General features: G+C 36.3%; 1 protein-coding gene across 17 annotated transcripts in view; it reads right to left on the bottom strand.

Moving 5' to 3' along the window:
- Positions 1 to 2,026: 2,026 nt before the first annotated feature.
- Positions 2,027 to 20,396, bottom strand: part of LOC109599624 (heterogeneous nuclear ribonucleoprotein R) — a 53,736-nt gene continuing 35,366 nt past the window's right edge. The window contains exons 1-12 of one of the 17 annotated variants that reach the window (XM_049965212.1): positions 19,969 to 20,240; positions 15,070 to 15,239; positions 13,262 to 13,696; positions 12,820 to 13,061; positions 11,151 to 11,286; positions 10,144 to 10,499; positions 9,941 to 10,086; positions 9,733 to 9,833; positions 8,165 to 8,316; positions 6,580 to 6,645; positions 5,250 to 5,415; positions 2,027 to 3,974 (exon numbers count right to left, since the gene is read on the bottom strand). In XM_049965212.1, coding sequence (XP_049821169.1) covers positions 3,814 to 3,974; positions 5,250 to 5,415; positions 6,580 to 6,645; positions 8,165 to 8,316; positions 9,733 to 9,833; positions 9,941 to 10,086; positions 10,144 to 10,499; positions 11,151 to 11,286; positions 12,820 to 13,061; positions 13,262 to 13,694 — 1,959 coding nt within the window. In that variant the 5' untranslated portion in view covers positions 13,695 to 13,696; positions 15,070 to 15,239; positions 19,969 to 20,240 and the 3' untranslated portion in view covers positions 2,027 to 3,813. Of the gene's footprint in view, positions 3,975 to 4,845; positions 4,923 to 5,249; positions 5,416 to 6,579; positions 6,646 to 8,164; positions 8,317 to 9,732; positions 9,834 to 9,940; positions 10,087 to 10,143; positions 10,500 to 10,895; positions 11,032 to 11,150; positions 11,287 to 12,819; positions 13,062 to 13,261; positions 13,697 to 15,069; positions 15,240 to 15,291; positions 15,390 to 19,162; positions 19,321 to 19,968; positions 20,241 to 20,396 lie in introns of those variants that run through there. The other 16 variants (XM_049965213.1, XM_049965215.1, XM_049965210.1 and 13 more) reach the window with 16 other exon arrangements.

The raw sequence follows: 20,396 nt of genomic DNA, 5'->3' as shown, positions 1-20,396 counted from the left end.
TTAAAATAGATAAATAATTTATCTATATTTTAGATCAGTTAATTCAGTTCCTAACAATTATTATGTAACATACATATTAATATATTTTCCGTAATTTTGAGCCATTTTTTTGTGGAGGCAGAAATTAGTAAGCATTCGCCATTTTTAAAAATTTGGTAAAAATGGTGAATTCGCCTTTTATTGAAATTTCATTATTAGTATTTTCTAATAATTTTCCTTTTAATATTATTCAACTTCAGAATCAAATGACTTTGACCTAAATGATATATTCCATATTCTAAAAGTTCATTTGTAACATTCGTTAATTTCATCATGTTTCTTTGTCCTGTTATGTAATAATTTTATTTCTAAAGACTCGATACCAAATTTTTGAAAATAAACTCAAAATGTCATTCAAGAGAATTAATAGTAAATATATACAGTTGCATATCTTTTTTAATCAAGTTAATTGTCTAATATAAAATGCAAATACAAATATAAGTTTGTTTCTAATTATCTGAAAAATATTACTTTAAATTCAGAAGGAAATGAAAGCTCAAAATAAATGACAAAATCAAATGAAGGAAATATTTTCAGCAGCCAAATTTCTTTGTGAATATTATTATTAAACAAAATGTCTAGTTTTAAAAAATAAAAAATGTGGTGTGGTCCAAATGCGGGACACCCTCATAAAATTTATATTTTTAGTCCGATTTTAAAAAACTTATATACAAAATGTCATATTTTTGGGCCCACAACCAAAACCTATATGGTAATTTTTTAGGCATGAAAATTGAAGAAATCATACGCAATTTATTATAGAAAATCTAATTATACCACAAGATTAACCTTCTAAATGGCTGTATACCAAATTTCATAAAAAAAAAATAAAAAATATATTTTTATGAATATTTTTTTAATAATTAAATTAAAGTTAAATTATCATATTTTTCAAGAATATTGGAATATTATAGTATAGAACTATACCATAATAGTTCAATATTCTTGAAATGTAATTTGAGTTATTTTTTATTAGGCAGACTAATTTAAAAAATAAATACATAAAAAGAAAGTTTTAATTTTTTTACAGAATTATATGTAAATTTGGAGTTTAATCCAGCGGTATAGTTAGATTTTCTATAAAAAATTGCTAAATGATTTCTTGAATTCTCATTCATGATTTTGAATCAGACAACGTGACGTAAGTACAAATTTCATAGGCGTGTCCAAATAAGTCACACGTAGAACAATTATTTTCGTATAACTGAAATAATTTCACATTAAAATTGTTAATCATTAACAACAAATTTGGGTTGTATCTGTAATTTAAACATAAAGAACAAAGAAAATAAGATTTGACCTTAACTTACAGACAGCGATTTGAATTTCAATGACTAAAATAGTTCTAATAGTCTTTTTAAGAGTAATAGTAATTTTTAGACTAATTGAAATTCCAGATATATTGTGTTCAGCAAAATATGTTTGCAATAGAATTTACAGAAATTAATTAAACAGTTTGCTGACGGTGTCTCATGTTTCATTAAAATTTTTTCATCTATTGCTTTTTACATAATAAAAAATAATACTACAATATTATATAAGTTAATTAATAGCAGCTAAGTATTAAATATTTGTATGAAACATTTATGAAATATTTTGAAAAAAAAATACATCAGTTGCTTTATGATTGTTTATAATTCTATTACTTTACTTCTTACTTCTTACTAATTGAACATTTTATTTTAATAAGATCATATGAAACATCCCAAAACGATATGGATTAAAATAGCAAATATTAAAAGTCATATGATGTATGCCACAGCAAGAGGGAGTCGAATGCATTCCTCCGCCCATTCATTTTTGCTGCATTGTTTTGTCTATTTCTCTCTTACTTGTTAGCCTATAAGTAGTTAAAAATTTTCCAGGTCTGTACATTCTTAAAATCTCAAATTGGTAATTCCCAACTCCTTTGTCATTTCACGTTCACATGCAGTCTCAATAAAGCTGAGTATCATTCTTGATTGGGAATTAGTAAATAAAACACAGATTTAAAATTGTAATACACATACAACTGTTTATTGAGACATATAAATCATCAGTCCTCTCATATTAAAGACGATATACATAACAATACTTTGTTCGAAGCTATCGGTAGCTCCGAGCAAGTTACCAAAAGAATACACACAATAGGAAATGCAATTAGATTGCACTTCTTATTGTCAGAATACAGTAGTATGGTGGGTGTTTTAAAAATTATTTTTTTGTAATTGCGTTTGTGTTACTATTAGGCATACAGTTCTAGTAATAGTACATATTGAATGAATATTAGCTACGTCACACTAAACAAAAAGTATATTAAAAAAAAAGAAAAAGACAACTTTGTTACTGTGTACTGAAAGGGACTTGCCAGGGAAGCGAAGCAAATTATGGAACAATTGAGAAACCAAAAAAAAATTATAATTAATAATTAAAGATATGCATGTAATATGTATGTATACGGATATATAATGAAAAATTACATAACCAATCGCTGAACCTAGAGACAATTGCAAATAATGAGTGTTTTTTAGCTGTAATATCCTGTTCGGAGCCGGTCTGACAGATACTTTCGACACTAGTAGTAACTCAGTAGGTTTCCGTTTTGAAAAACATAATTCAAAAATGCTGCTGTGCCAGAAACAGAAGTATATGTTTGAACTCCTTATAAATTACTGCTAAAATACATCACAATGCAAAAATGCATTCAAGAATAAAATATATAATTATATTATACAAAATAAACGTCACTCGTTTCATGAGATGAGATTGTTATTTTTTATTTTTTTTTTTTATCATTTTATTTTAAATATTTTAGTGTGCATGAAGCGAGCGCAGTCCCTCCATGCTCAGCACGAGGTCCGGGACCTCCGCCCCCGTCCGCTTGGCGGCAAAAAGGGGGCGAATGCCCGAATCACGTGCTCCACTGCCAAACCACGCCGGTCAAACACGTGTTCAAATTTCCAGACTATCTATCTAGGTATTTAATTATTATCAAATATCAATATATGATTTAATCAAACAAACAAAAACAAAACAAAGATATGCAGTGTTGGTGACACCTGGGGTATCGAGGAGGTTGCAATTAAGTAATAAAAACACGAGGGGACGCGCAACACTGTCGGCGTCGCGACGCTCCCCCCCAAAAAAAAGCGGGGGGGTCGCCACGCGGCGTCGACGCGGTCGCACGCGGGCCCCTCAACAAAAAGACTAACGAGCGGGCGCGCCCTCCCTTTATCAATTTGCAATTTGCTGTTCGATTTACGATTTATTAAATTTTATATATATATATTTTGTTAAGCCGGACACAGTTTCGTAAACTGTCTAGCCGGTGTCATCAGAATCAAGGGGACGCCGCACCCAAACAAATTCGATATAAAAACCATTCAAATAACATTTACAATAATCCAATCGAAAAATTCAATAAGAGAACAAAGTAAAAAACTTCACAATTCAACATTTCGTACAATTTTTTTTAATTTCATCAACCAATTAATGAAAAAACAAAGAGGTACAATTGATCAATTTCGATTTAACAAACTACATTATTACAATAACCAAAACTAACAAAAAAATATATAAACGAATGCAGATAGGTTTTTTTTTCAATGGGGACACCATTAGCTTTTGGGTTCCGTTATGAAGGGCAAAGGCGCACGCCATGGCAGGCAAGTCAACGGGAAACAAAAAAAATATATTTAGAGTGCGCCCGCCCTAAGTCGCCCCTTCACCAGGGGCGCCACTCGCACTCAGTCCCACTGTGGGCTTCAACGTCCGAATTTACTTTTTGTTTTTCACTTAACTCCAGGAGCCGTACGAGTCCTGGTACCACGCCTGCTCTCCATTAACGTCGGCACCCAGCGGCTGTTGCGGAAGGGGCTGGCTTCCCCAGTTGCTCTGGTATCTGCGCTTTGTCTCCCCCTGGTTCTGGTGACCCCCGTCAAACTTCCGTTTACCTGCTAAAAAAAAAGGAACAAAACATGCATCTTTTGTATTCCATATAAAAAAAACCTTTTGTCCACCGCGTCACACAGTTCGAGTCGCTAACCCGTTCATGGTATTGTAAGTGGCAAGTGAATGCTATTTTAATTAAAATATTGCTCTCATAATAGATGGATATTAAGTTATATGAATTAAGACGTTAAAACAACACCTAAAATTAAAGAAAAACAATTTATAAACGGTTATACTCGAAGGTCACTTATAAGTCACTTTAGAACTTTTCCTTGTGTTTTGCTTGTATGAAAATAATTCTCTATTATACAATTCGACAATCACAAACAACCTCTTACTATACGAATATTAGGTTAGCGGCAAGACTGGATTAGCATTTATCTTAGCAGTTAGTATTGAACATGGGAGATTTCCCTAACACCCCTTGAAATCAAATATCTGCTGTTTTGCATTCAGAAATCTCCCATGTTTTCTACAGTTAAGGTTAGGTGGATGATGGATGTTGTAAGTAGGGTATAAAAGTAAATTATGAAAAAAACAACAAATAGCTAATGTGACAGTGGATAAAAATAAATGTATTAAATAAATTAAAGTTAGATGGGTTAGGTATTAGTGGTCAACTACTGTGTAAAGAGCTTGTGAACGGATACACAAGCGGAGCATCAGCTACAATCAAAACCCCTAAAATTGTGCATCCCAATTTAATGATGAAGAGACGCTTAGCTTTCGACTTGACGACTTGTTATAGATTAATATTAAACCAAGCGAACATCTTCATTATGCAATTGAAAGTGCAAATTTTTTAAGTGATTTACGTATATTGAGCTGAGGCTTCGCCGTGTACATAAAGAGGTGGGTAAAATTGGATGGACGTACATACTGCTACAGGAACAAACTACCCTAACTCCATTCGCTGCATTGACAAGTTAACTAAGCAACGGCTAACAAAACAGCTGAAATTGAACAAGGAGTGAGTGGGATATTTTCAGGAGTGACGTACGCTGGTCAGTCGGGAAACTAGTTCGAAAAATATAAATGATGATTATGTTATTTGTTGTTAATGGTTAACAAATAAATTAATCATTGTAAAACGATTCTTGATCGATGCCAGTTTTTCTGTCTAAAAATGCATCAGAAGTCATCGATAAAACTGACAGAAGAAAAGTCTCCCGCAAACTGACCGTCGTACCACGTTAACAACTCGTACGTCAGCCGAGTGGAAGCAATCGCGGAGAATGCGCCGTTGTCGCGGCAGCATCGTCCCAGCCTCCGCCGCTTACCTGGTAAACTTCCCTTGGCGCGGCCCGCTCCACGAGCGGTTTGGCGTGCCGCCCCACGGCCCCCGGCCGCCGCTCCGCCCCGGCCCGCTCTGTTGGCCGCCGCCCCACGGGCTGGGGGCCCACCGGCCCGGCCACGTGCCACCACCCCACGCCCACGGCCAGCCTGCTAAAAAACAGAAACACAAAAACGCACGCTCAGAGACTTGTCATTGCATTTGGTTTGGCGGTTTGGCGTGTCCACGTGCACAGGCTATTTACTTGCCGATACACGCACATACGCACTTGCGCACTGATTTCGTACACGAGTGGCTGTAAGAGCCGGCGCAACAAGTCGCCACATACACTCTATAGACTCTGTGATCCTTCCATAATACATAAATAACTTTTTATTGATTTTTGTTAGTCTATAAAGGTAGTGGCGACATGCATTACAATTGTCAACTTAAAATTAATAAAAAAAGGAACACATTATTACAAAAAGTTGGATCCTTTCTACCATAATTATTCATAAATGATTTGTAATAAAAAAAATCTCAATTTGTACACCTTGTCAACAAGGATAGGATTACAGGAGAAAGGAAGGATTCACGGATGTGTAATAATTTACAAATATAATAGTACAAGAAAACTAGTCATTTTTAACAACCAAAAATTAATGTACATAACTATAATAATTGTAATACCCGACACGACCTCAACTCAAACGTCCATAATTTTGTTGGTCCAATTATAGATCTTTTAGAAAAAAATTATGTTGATGTGTCCCATTTAATTTAATAATAGTTTTCTTGTAAAATAATTAGCAATGAAAATGTAGTAGATACCAAATTTATTTGCCTAGCTTCGTATTTTTCTATGAACGTGAATTAATCTTATAAAATCGTATCTTCTACAGGAGGTCTAAATAAATATATACAATAATTTGCTAGAACCAATATATTTATTGCAAGCAAAAATTAATATATAAACTTAAATCGACCTGCATGAATATAAACACCGTGCAACAAGTTTTTTCTGACCAACAATTCTAATCACTTAAAGTACCATCAACAAATAAAAACAACACATTTTAAAAATGAGTTTAAAATAAGACAAAATAAATTTCACTTGCACGGTAAGCAATATTCACAACATACTAAAATACTGCACATATTTATAAATAAAAGCCATTGATTACTCGGAAAACAATAATTTATTGACAAATATTGGTCAAGAATAATTAGGTGTTGCACAGTGCACAATTGAGGACATGGAATGAGCTTACATGGGAATATACACGGGAATCTAGAGATGCACCTCGTTTGTGGTGGTAGAAAGGATTGCAACAAACCTGTGTTCCACTGCTAACGTCGTAGTGCACGCTGGTCGAACTCAACGTGCGTCCATCCTCCAGTTCCTAAGTGTTAACACGTATGTTAAAACCATAATAATATGGCAACACTTAGCACTGGCTGCCTTTTTTATCGATATTTTTCGTAAACTAACGTCTACGGACGAGACGCATCCTGCACGCTTCCGTGTTTTGGATGAATTTAAGAGAAACAATTTAGGGGTGAGTCTTTGAGACAGGTAATCATTTACAGATTTAACTATGGAAGAGACTAAGGTTAGTATATTTTATTTATAAAGCAAGGAAAATTATAGAAAAATGAAGAGTAGAAATTCAAAAGTCACATATTAGATCAAATTTGAAATATTGTATGATAGTTTTGGTGGTAGATCAATGTGAACCACAAATCGTTTATTTGGATATACCTCTTTTAACACCATTATTATTATATCATATGTGTCAAGCAAAGTAAATACTAAAAATTATTTGGTCATTTTATATGATGTTTTATATATTTGATATTTTACTTATTATTATTATTATTATCAATAAAACATCCTTGCTTTACATATTCAATAAACATACGTCGTTCGATGAAACACAAATCTGTAAAACATTACCTTCTGGACTTACCCCCTGGTTTTCGGTGATCGGTGAGAATGCGCCTCGTCCTCCTTAAAACTATAGATGCGGAAGCTCTAGAAAAGGGTTATCCAAAATATATATTTTAAATAATGTGTAACAAAAAAGCTCTGCTACACCGCACGTGACCGCCATCTAAGACGACCAAAAGCCAAGCAAAAGCGTATAAGCAAAAAAAGCTTCACTATCAAAGCACTAACAAAGCGTAAATAATATAAGCAAAAAGGACAACAATAGAAATCAGAAAATATAAAATAATATATATAAATAAAATATTTAAGCGGGGGATGCACTTGTCGACGACACTGCAATAAATAAATAAATAAAATTGACAATACACGGAAACATGGACAGAGAGACACAGAAGCTGCAGTCTTCTAGACACTTGCGTTAAGCTCGAACGTAAAAAAAATAATAAACAATAACAATGGAAAATGTTAGTGTCGGGTGTGGCGGCGTCCCACTTTTGGATAACCCTGCAACTAAGAGCACATCATATCTGAGCCAGCCATGCGCAAGAGGCTGGCTTTGATCTCATGGTCATAGTCAATATTAATCATGATCCTCACAATGGTCATTATCATCTTCACCACCGTCCTGTCAGACTGTCACCGTCATCGTCATCATCTAACGTCACATGTCAGTTCTTCCTGACTCGGTCACTTTTCCCGGCGCAGCTGAATTTAGAAATGTTGGCTCAGATATGATGGTATTTGAATGTGGCAAGTGTGTGACAGTTAGTCAGATACACGTAGATGTGGAGCCCATGCATAAGCAGGTATATTTGGTAGGCAATTAGTTTTAGTTTATGTTATTGTATTGGGAGTGGGATCTTGCTTGTTAGTGGCATTAGCCGACACTGTGCCACAATCAAACTACCGCATTGATTAAAAAGTAGTATGAACAATAAAAAACGGTATAGTAAATTTCATAGGCCACCCACCGGTTGTGGTTGCCGGCCGCCTCTCCCTCTAGGTTGCGTTGGAGCCGGCGCATAATCGTAATAATAGTCTTCATACCGGTAATACTCATCATAATAGGGATCACTGTATCCGCCTCTATAGTCCCCGTAACCGTAATAGTCGTAATCATAATCTATAAAAGACAAAGTCCCAATTTAGCCAACTAAATCCAATCGAATGTGCCTGGAGGTAGTACTACTAGAGCATGCCGGGAAAAGAGTCAAGTAACGATTCTATCCTAAATGCTTTTTTTATTTATTTCCACATACACAAACTGATACCAAAAAACAATTTACAACAAATTTTTTGCGGAATTACTGTCAATCTACGCTTAACAAACGCCAGCGCCCCTCTTACGGACGCGATTAATTAATACATACAACAGTCATTAAATTGGAATCCGCAGCTGTTCGCCAGCAATTCACCGAACATTAAACACGAAACAATAATCAATCTAGATTGCTTATTGTGACATTAACTCCGTTTTACGTCGGCCGATAACATAAATTAAGATCTAATTTGCGAATACAAATAATTGTTTCAGTTGATGAAGCAATTGATGAATCACCGGCTAAACACTACCGGATCCCCGAAATTCTAATACGTCGATATGCGATAAAAGTCAGTCATAAGTCCCTACACCTTAGCTAGTACTTACCCTATTCCTGGCTGCAAGCACAACAATTAATTTACAAAAAACACAAGTGGAGATAGAGAAGAGACAAATAGGGTTCGTCATGCAATTTTTATGTTAGAGTCGGAGCCGCGTGCAATGCTGTACGATGCCCTTGCCTTGCGCGGTGCCCCCGGCATCCCATGCATACGAAAACACTGGCACATCAACACGCGCACAGAAGTGGTGAAAGAAAAGACTTCGATTTCTAAAGAGAAATCCCGTCTAATTCTTGATGGTTCCACTATTTAAACAGCACACATTCGCGTCACCTTTCGTACTGATTTCTTGCGATCACTACTACACAACATCTACGATTCTGTCTACGTTTTGCAATTAGGTTAATCAAATATACAACAACAACAACAACAACAACAACTTGTACTTTCAGACCTGAAATAAATAACTTCTTAATAATTAGACATTGTTTTATTAATTATTAATAAAAAACCGGATGATGGCAGTTCCTCGTCAACTTGCAGTCAACAGTCAAACATTCACAATTAAGAGAACGGTTAGTGTGCTGGAAGATTATTATATGGAACTTGTGTTAATACATTCAGACATTGTTAGTTTGAAAAGTTATGTGATAAACAAAGTGAAAAGCAGAACATCGTACGACGCAGAATGGTTATTACCACGCATGTTCAAGATTTAGTAAGAGGTGTCATGTGGACAAGTAGTAAACATCGTCACATCTTTAACCGACTCTAGTTTAAAAATCGCTTTAGCATACTTTTACAAGTGGAATAGTTACTTGACTAACAAGCAGACTAAGGACCTTCATGTTCGGATCAATAAAATAAAAATAATAACAAAGGTGTTCAACAGATAATCACGTCGATATTATGAGTGTGGCTGTAGTGGTGTACTTACCATAATCTCCCCGGCTCATTGGACCCCGCATTCCACCCGTGCCACTGGTTCGCGGACCTTGTCCTGGTGGTCCTCTCAGAGGCATCGTTCCCGGCATCATACTTTGTAAAAAGATAAAATAAAATCATTATAAAGATCGGAAACAGCTATCAGAACCCTAATCGGCCTGAATTTGGTTGTATTGTAATAAAATGTGTATAACGCTTACCCTCCCCTAACTTGCATCATCTGCATCATACGTCGTTCTCGAGCCCGAAGGATTTCCTCCTTTTTCTTCTTGTCGGACGGCGGCTTTGCTAAAGACACTTCTATATTTGATCCCCCCATTTCCTTTCCATCTAGTTCTTCCATTGCCTACATCACACAAAAGATTGTTAGAACGTTATCGACTTTCACAGATTTGACTAGTACCTTAACAGCATTGTCTCTATCCTCAAAGTGTATAAAAGCGTAGTCCTTAATTTTCTTCACGCGCTCGACCTTACCGTATCCCTCGAACACCTCCTTGAGCTTTTCCTCGCTGATCTCTTGCGTAAGGTTCCTAACATACAGCACCTTCACCTTCGACATGGTCTGTTCGTCGGGTTCCTCTTGGGGATCGGCCCAATCCACGATAATATCACAGCCCCATACTTTTATCCGGCCGGTGCCGAGGCGCCGTTTCGCTAACGAAGCGGCCTTGTGCGATTCATACTCGAGAAAGCAGAAGCCGCGATTCTTCTTCTTGTCGTCGGGCGAACTGTATATTATCACCTCCATTAGGCCGGCTGTGTGCACAGAACATGGTCCGTTAGACGAGACAAAGGGGCCCAAGGGCGTCAATACGAGATAATTTTGCTTTACTAGGGACCAACAACAACATCCATTGCGGGTGTAGTGCGCTTGGGAGTGTTGGTGACGCGGATTGAGCGAACCATCTCCGACATCTTACAATACAAACAACATGTTGATAAAGAACTGAAGAAAATTAACGCTGTGACATACATCATATTGAACACTGCAAGACATCGGAAAAGACTCGTTATAATATGCGTGTGTGGCAGACGTTTAATGAGAGTTCGCCATGGACGTTGCCGATGGTCCTTGCATGTAGCGGCCCTGCCCTACCCATTGCTCAGGCGCAGACTATCGCATTCCAGGGGTTAAGGGTATCATCAACTTACGTGCATGTTTGGAAAATTCTTCCAAAAGATCGTCTCGATCCCGGTTCTTTGGAATATAGCCCACAAATAACCGGTGATTGTTATAAGATATGGTTACGCCAATCTTTTTGCCTTTCCGTATCTCATAATCATTCAGCTGCAAGAACAGTGGAAGGGTAGCCAATTTTTGCCATGGGCAAGGGGGTGGGAATGGGCTAGGAAAGGACTGAGCCCGGCAGCCGGCCGCCACTAGCTACTGATCTGCACAATCTTTACCTGTTAATTTACCAAATTCTTCCAGAATCTCCTCTTTGCCTTTAGACTTTGGAATGTTGCCCACGAAAAGCCGAAGGTTCGGAACACTAATGTTTATTTTCAGCGTCTTGCCGGGTTTGATTTCGTGATTATCTAGCTGTGGGTTAGAAACATAGCCACATGTTTATCTTTTGGTCACATCAAATCTTAAATTTAGTTTTATTAAATACGAATAAACGACATAATTTAGGGTTACCAAATGGACAATTTTGCACCAACACATAAATGAGTTCTCGCTGTAAAACCACTGTCTACGAATAATCAAAATTTATCTGCACGGGCATGCACCGACGAATCGATTTCAACGACCCGCACGCCTACATCGCGCAGGGAATCAAGTCACTCGGACAAGCGGAATCCTCTCAACAATTAAATATACATGTGAATTTAAAAAATGTATCAAAACAATAGTCAAACAATATAAAACAAATTAAGTAATTACGTAAATTTATGATGTTAAGAAAAATGGGAGCTTTTGATCATGTTTGAAATAGTTATTTTGTTATTTAAAATAGATATGGTTTTTACAGGAATTTAATTTTCCACTTATCGTGGTGACTCGATCCACCGCCCACCGCCCAGACCTTTTCGTGTGACGGCAAAGTCACCACGGCGCCACGACAACACGTCTCACCGTCGTCCTGGTCGGCTCGTGCGTGTATACATATACACAACCGCTACACCCAAAAACCAATCAAATTCACACTACACCACTGCGTCTACTAAGAGAAATGGAATTTAGAGTTTGCTTCCGGTCTCAATTTTGCCCCTTTGTGCAAAGAGGAGACCTGTAAAGGAAAAAACTTTAAATCCAGCCAAACACACACCAAGTTACGTCTCGGGAGCCAATCGGCGACACAACTCTTGTACAGCCGTTGCGTCTATAATACGGTATCAACAAAATTTTGGTACAATGCTCTTTTTGGATTACTTTTCAAGGGCTCTGATTTGATGGAGGATTGATTAAGCTACAGGGGAGAAGAACTGAGTATGCTCCGTGGTCAGAGCTGCTGCAACAAAAGGTTATTCTCAATTGCAGGCTGTGACAACAGGTGACACACATCACTATAAAGAATTTGCCAATTAGACACAGATGGCGCGAGCGGACGCATGCCATTGGTGCACATGCGCACGCTTGCGCTCGCGCATTAAGAGATTGCGCCACACCACCTCGACATCCCGTCTAGAAATTTCATTGGTCGTCTCGCTGCTGCTGGTGGTCTGGTGCCATCCCCGAAAAGTAATTTTTAGGTAAGTAAAAGAGGGAATGGGAAAGAATTTATATAGAAATAGATCCTCTTGAGCGCAGTGACTGCGGTCAAGGGAGCGTGTACTGAATACAAGGGACCTTCAAAAATATTTTGTAAAACTAACGATTCAATTTTCAATCTAACCAATCACCGATTTAACATTAATGACATGAAAACATTTAATTATAAAAAAAATGATAATTAGGGAAACAAAAATATTTACTAACTAGTCTTACTACTTGAACGCCCCTCTCCTTCACCTCAATCAGTCTGGGACTGATTCCACCTGACTAAGATGGTCTAATTCTCTTTTGTGGTTAAAAAAACATTGAGGTACTACAGACGGTCAGTCAGTCGAAGTTACCATTTTGTGCACTTACCTTTTGGACGGCCAGTTGAGCAGCATCACGCGTAGTAAATGTGACAAACGCATACCCCCTATTTGTGCCAGTCATCGGGTCCATCATCAGTCTAAGGTCCCAGATTACACCGCAGTCTTCGAAAAGCGGTATTAATTCGTCTTCGTACATGTCCTTTGGAATTTTCCCACAAAAAACTTCGCAACCGGACCCGGGGGGCGAGCCATCCCAACCAGGAGGCGGGCCGCCATACTTTCTTTGACCTTCAAATCATACAATGTTAATGGTTACATTCTGAGATGATAAGTCGAAAGATTTCCAACCAAAATTCTTCATCATTATAATGACATAAAACACGTCAATCAAACAAATAAACTGTAATATCTAAACAATAGTGATTTCAAAGTTGGTAACCATGGAAACAATTGAATGGAATGTTCGAATAGAGGCCCTATAATCATACCTGTGGTAACGTCGAGCGTGTACCCGGTCCTGTCCAGTATCTGCTTGATCTTCTCCTCGTCCGGGCCCTTGACGGGGGCGGGCGCGGGAGTGGTGGTTCCCTGACTCGAACCTCCGGCCCTGCTCTTCTGCCGGTAGGTCTTCATCACGCCGCACAAGTATGCCGACTTGTTTGACACGTGTTCCAGGTTCGAGTCAAGGAACTGGCCCAGGACGTTCAGCGCCCCATCGACCGGGAACTCCTTGAGAGCGTCGAGGGCCCGCTCGTCCAGGTCGACGTGCGCCAGTTTACCAGTCTTGTAAATCTCATCCAGTTTGGCGGCCACCTTTTCGTCGAGGCCATACTCTAGCAGTTTCTGATAGTCTTCGGTTCTCTCGGTTTCGGTTTCAATCTTCATTGGTTCTTCTGATACTTCACCATTCCCTTCTGCCATAGCTGCGAAACAAACAAACACATGAAAAGATTTATATTTAAGGGTAAAAAAGATACATCCGCGTGTGTCAACAGTGCACGCGTCTGCTGACAGTGGCAAATGTCATTCTTATGGACGATATAGTTCATTACACTATTAAGTTGGCATTCCTTTTTTGTTTTGCTATGTTGTTATACTGTAATGAATTAACGACTTACGCAACTAATAACTTTTTTATATAACTCATGAACATATTCAATCATAAAACTGTCACTTGCCGTTTTAACTCATAATACATGTTTCATAAATATTTTTGATTTTGGTTGACTGAATACAGTTGAAATTTTTTTAACAATTACTATGGAAAAAAATTACTCACAGAGTGTCAAACATTTTAACCGAACTTCACCTCTAAGTAGCAGTTTGTTTTTATCAAATAAGCCAATAAAATAAAATCTACATGTGCGTCATGCAACAATGACAGATGTCTTAATTAATACTTCAATCATAGTTTTATAGTTGTATCAAGTGTTTTCTAAAAATCATTAGAAATAAATAACTGCAATATTTTTTCAGATAGTCAGTTTTTTATTATCTATAAGAAAATCATGCCTACCTTTTATTATACAGTTTTATTTATTTTTTAAATTGAAAACATAAAAATAAATACATGTATGTTTTGATAAAACATTCCATGTTTAAATGAATATAGAAAATTGATAACTTAAATTGGTTTATACGTGGAAAACGTAAACAGTAGTGATCATAACACTTTTGTTAACGGCCAATAGATAACACAAACCTTAACAGCAATTCATACACAATCAACCGCTATTTGCATAAAACATTCATACATGTGCATTCAATACAGTTTTACTACTGGACATGATATTGATTTCGTTATAAACAAAGCAAATAATGCAAATTGTGCGCAACATCAAACTACAAAAGGTCATGAATTCGGTAAAACGATAGTGGACGATATTTATTTCCAATAGTTGATTCACTAAAGGAGGTTCCTGGGAAGTAATTACATCTAGGAATAGCCTTTAGTGAATAATCAATATATCGGATTTAACCAAAAGTAATGCACCAAATTAAAAGTGAATATCTAAAGATCTATGCAACAAAAAGCGTCTGCATGTCGGGTCTACAGGCGTGATGGAACATTCAACGAAATACACACAGTGTCGGAGCCACAAAATAACTGAGCAACGTTATCAAAGTGAAATATGAATGAAATCGAATTGGAAAGCAAAATGCGGACGGAGATTTAGTTTTGGTCACGGACTTGCCAGCCAGACACCGCGTAACACACTGTGTATTTTTCTGTAACGGATTTTCACAAGACGAAGAGAGATAAGTACATTGAGTCATTACACACTTTGTACATTACCTATGTGGATTTAGCGACTCGGCGGCCCTATGCATTATAATATAAAACGAACCCCCGAACTAAACGCAGAGACCTTGGTCCGGCTCTCTCTACCCCTTATGCTACACAACAACTTCTTTCGCTCTCTCGCCTGGTACCGTGTGTGATGCGTGTGACACAAGAGGGGCGAGCTAAAAAATTCGACGAATTACAACAACATAAAATGATGATCAAACAACTCACAATTGCAACTACTGTAAGCGACGCGATCCGCGACCGAGATCAATGCTCAAACACTACGTGAAAATGTGCTCTAAATTTACGATGGTTTGATGGAAATACACAGTGTGTTACTAATTTTAATTCCAACTAATGATTGTAGCAGTATATAAATTATAATTCTTAAATAATATAGATTAATTTTTATATTTGCAATTTTCCTATCTTCTTACACTAATAAAAATTTATTCATATATAGTAAGAAAATATTCAATAAATACGTTATTCTTTCAGTTAAACGCATCAAAATTTGCTTTAATTCCGGTTTTCGGTTCAGTTCAGTTTTGAATAATAAGGTTTTTTTAAACTATATGATTAATATGTACTCGCCGACGTCTAGTCACCCTAGCGACTGTTTGAATTTCTTATTTAAAACGGAAATAATATGCAAATGACTAACTTCAAGTTCACAAAATGAAGGGTGTCCAGGATGCGACTTGGTGGGATCTTATGCAACTTGGGATAACCCTTTGCATTTTTTCGAACTACTGCTACTGCGACTAAACTACCCTAAGCAAGCTTTGAATTTTACTGAAAATATTATTATGATGTTATATATATAATTTTTGGTCAAAGGAATTTGATTATTTTGAATAACATTTCAGGTATTGATGTTCATTCTGTAAGTTACAGTTCTAAATTAAAATAAATAATTGAAACTTATATTTCACAATAATTAATTTGTTTATTGTAAGGAAATATAAAATTTTCTATTATTATAAAAAAAAAATTATTATTCTAAAAAATCAATGAAAACAATATTAAAAATTTAAGTCATTGAGAAAACGAAAATATTACTGATAACTATAATAATGGAAAAATAATTTTTATTTTAATCAATGAAAGTGTACGTTTTATTGTAGTTTCTCAATAAACTTCATAACGCAGCTACAAACAGATTACTAATAAGAAAAGTAAAAGACTTAATGTGAATTGAATTAATAAAAACTAGCCTAAATATGATGAGTAAATTTATATTTCAAAATATGTATTATTGTAATTTATAATATGAGAATGTTCTTCAAATATTTCCCTTTCTACAATTCAATATACTAGAGTTCCAATGGATTTTTTAACAAATATATTCTATTTAGGATTCAACATTCTAATAGATTACTTAGGAACTAATCAAAAAATGCGATTTCGATTAATAATAACTACATAAATGTTGGACCTAGTCTAAATAAGATTAATTTTTTAATTATGTAATTTTCAAAATATATGTCACTAATCTTTTCTGTTTTTTTTTTGTCAAACTGCTATTTCCAGAGGTTACAAAGAGATGACCTAAAGAAATAAAAATATTAATGAAATTTTAATTTATAATAAATTACTCAATTTTTGGACAAAGCACAAGCTGAGTAAATTTAATTTTCAAAGTATGGTTTAGGATATGAATATGTTGTTTAAATAATTCAATAGATTTGATATTTGATGGATGTTTTAACAAATATTATATTTTTTATTTGGAATTCTATTGTTTTTCTGTTTTTTCTTTTAACAAACTGCTAATTCTAGAGGTTATATCCAGTTATTATAAAAAATCCTATATGAAATTTCAATTAATCATAACATTTTTGTAACTAGCATAAATGAGTAAATTTAATTTTCAAAATATGTAGTCATAATAATACATATTCTATATAAGTTATACTAATTTAATATATCGCATATTTCCCTGTGTATAATTCGATAGATGGATTTTTTAACAAATATTTTATTTTTTGTTTGGAATTCATTATTTCTTTTTTTTTTGCTCATATTACTAATTTTAATATTTACTATATTAATACTAATAAAAAAGTAAAAGCGTTTATGACAATTCAATTAATAATAACCACATTATTTTTAAACCTATCCTAAATATGATGAATAAATTTAATTAATTTTCAAAATACGTAATTTAGGATGTAATGATGTTCTTCAATACTTCTTATACATAATTTAATACACAAGATTCGATATTTCTTTTCTACTGATTTTTTTTCTAGAGATTATAAACAGATTATTAATAATAAAAGTAAAAACTTCAATGAGATTTCAATTACTAATAATTAATGTTGAATCTAGCATAAATTTGATAAGTAAAATTAATTTTTAAATTATAATTTTTTATATAATATGTTTTTTGGACGGCAAATTGAATATATTTTTTAACGAATATATTTTATTTGGAATTCTCTTTTTATTTTCTATTTTTTTAAGCTATTTTTAGAGATTTTTTAGCGAATTATTGTGGCACAGACAATATTTGATCGATTTTAATACATGAATTGTTAAACTATAAATATTACGATAATAATGGGTGAATCCTACTTTTAAATGATATGAGTAGCACTCTTAACTAGGCAACCAAATTAACATTTTTTGTTGTATTACATATTTATATATTTTTAATTGTCAATTACTTTTAAATGGATGTAATAAACTAATTTTTAATTACATGTAATCTATCACCAAACATTTTCGACTTATAATAAAAAACAATTTTATAATGAAAAATAAAAATTTTAAGTCTAAACATTCTAAGTAATTGAGTCATAATTATATTTATATCACAAAACTATTATTTATACGAATTAGTGATTGCTGAAGCAATAAATCAAGGCGCATCCCACTGGGATTCGTCTGGTATTCCAAATTTGCGGTTTGTGTCGTGTACCTGAATCCATGCAATAAGTCGAATGGGGGCCAATAAATCAAAACCGAAAGTGATATCCTACCACAACACACCAAAAGCAAACGAAAACGGTAGCGGGTCGTCTGATGCCGTTGACACAAATATCGCCTTGTTTTACGAGCCACTTTGCCACTCGTCAATTAGTCCGCTTGTCCGGCTAATCCAATTGGATCGGATTAGCGTTGCGGCTTCGGCGTATCTCGCGAAATAAGCCCGCAGGATACGACGAATGCGTCATTGAACCGAAGAGTGTTGGGCGACAATCGGAAGCACATTCAGCCGTTTTTTTTTAATAATGAACAACAACGGTGAGACAAAATACAAAATTACATGTTGTTGCTGCGCCGACGTTTCAACTGGTACAATTAATTAATAATGTAAAAGTAAAAGTGTTTATTTACAAACAAACCGCATGTGAATTTTTTTGCAACGGTGACACGAGCACGATTTAAAGTTCACGTACCCATAAACAGTCGCGAACGATCGTGCGACCAAAATAACTTCAATTAATACGGATAAAATGCGACCATTTAAACTTTCGCGCTCTTTTCGCTGTCATTCGGCCGGCGGTATTCCCCGCACCGTGACACTGCGAAAACAAACAGCCAAACAAAGAAACACGAGCAGTGACAACGGAACTTAATTGTGCCACCGAACAATGCGCCTGTGTGTTGTCTCTACGTCACGCACAGCCCGGATTACCGATTTCGAATGTGAAAAATGAATGATCCGCAACCCAAATGAATTCTATCTACGATTTAAACCTGATCCCGTTTATAGTTGGGGAAAAAAGTGAGGCACCCAAACCCGACTTCGTATGTTCGCGCTATTTTGCAGCAGGATCGGTCCTGCGCACTGCCCAGAACATGACTAATGCGAAAACCGGCTTCCATCGCAAAAATTGGCCGTCAATTTCGTGCGATTTGCCCCAAAATTATGAACGTACACGTCGATTTGTCCGGACAGAACGGTCAGTGATGCGATCCGGTGGCACCGTGCGGTCGAATCGCGACCGGACAACGGTCAGCGTAGGAGCACCGAGCATCGACAACAACAAAGGGAACCGTCAAATGGGAATTTGCGAGGCGCAAAAACGACGAAACGGCGCCGCGTCAGCGGCCAGAACGCGTCGTGATAGCAGCAGGAAAAACTTACCGACCAGGAAAACGTCATGGAAACCAAACTAACCTAACACAACACACATAAAAGGCAATAAAAAAATGTTTTCGTTAAATTAAAATGGCGGCCGCGAATATAATGGCCAACGTCGTCGTCAACGTGATCGGCGATTCGCCGGGGTTCACTCGGCGACGCGCAGGGGCCCAGCCTCGGCCAATGCGCAATCTAACCAAAGAATAAAGGTTGGAGTTGCATTCGCGATGCCTCCGCGATTAATTGCAAAATTCAATTATACCCCAACCGAAAAGGTAATGGAGTAATTTTTTTTATCGTGGCGGACGCGAGTTTATCGCACCGCACGTAACCCGACGAGGTCAAATAAACAAGGGAGCCGAAAAGCTGCGGCGTGAATTTATTTCACGATTCGCCAATCGAAACAATGAACTGGCATAAGATTTCCGATGTGGGAATGTTATCGGTGTGGTTTCGTAGAAATTTTGGTCGCCCGTTGGCCGCATGGTGCGTACGAATGTTCAGCAGGAAAACTGTTGGGAAATCTACGCGTGCGGACAGCCGGGAAAATCGAAAAACGGCGGTAACGGTAGCCGGCGAACGGAATTGAGGCCGTATTATAATAAATGTTTTATTTGCGGCACACACGGTAATTGAATCGTGCAGTTTTACGGTGTAAAACGAGGGGCGTGGTAATAAGTTAAAAATAAAACAAAACATTTTACACACACTCGCACAGCACCAAGGTAAGTCGGGTAAGAAAATTTTCGCGTACTACTGAACCACTCAACAAAATAATAATGGTAATAAAAATGTCGCACAGTACTCACCAATGAGTTAATCAAATAATTGGAAACAAACACTTTAAAAAATCACTTCAACAATCACAACAAACATTATTAACTATAAATTAACACTATATTTAGTTAACAGCTCGAATAAAACTTGCGATAAAACTTGCAAAAACACAAACTTAAATTTAGTCCAGAATTTCTAAAAATAACGAATTTTGTTTTTTGGTGTAGTACCGACTCCCGCGGTGTAATGCAATGTGCACTCTGCAGATTCCGTTGTTTTGCAACCCGTCTGGCCCGCTCGGCGCGTACTTGCATTCAGGTTGTTCGCCAGGCGGCCACTGGGCATGCGCGCTGCCACTTCAATTGCAAACCAGTCTGGCATTTCGTACACGCCACTTTTTAAAAAATATTCGTACGCCGGCCGCCGCGTTAAATATCCCAAACCGCACGACGGCACGGCT

Source organism: Aethina tumida, chromosome 3 (genome assembly GCF_024364675.1).
Source record: "Aethina tumida isolate Nest 87 chromosome 3, icAetTumi1.1, whole genome shotgun sequence".
In the NCBI taxonomy this organism is placed as follows: domain Eukaryota; kingdom Metazoa; phylum Arthropoda; class Insecta; order Coleoptera; family Nitidulidae; genus Aethina; species Aethina tumida.
Note: the sequence above shows the minus strand (reverse complement) of the source record. Positions and strands in the feature narration are given on the sequence as shown.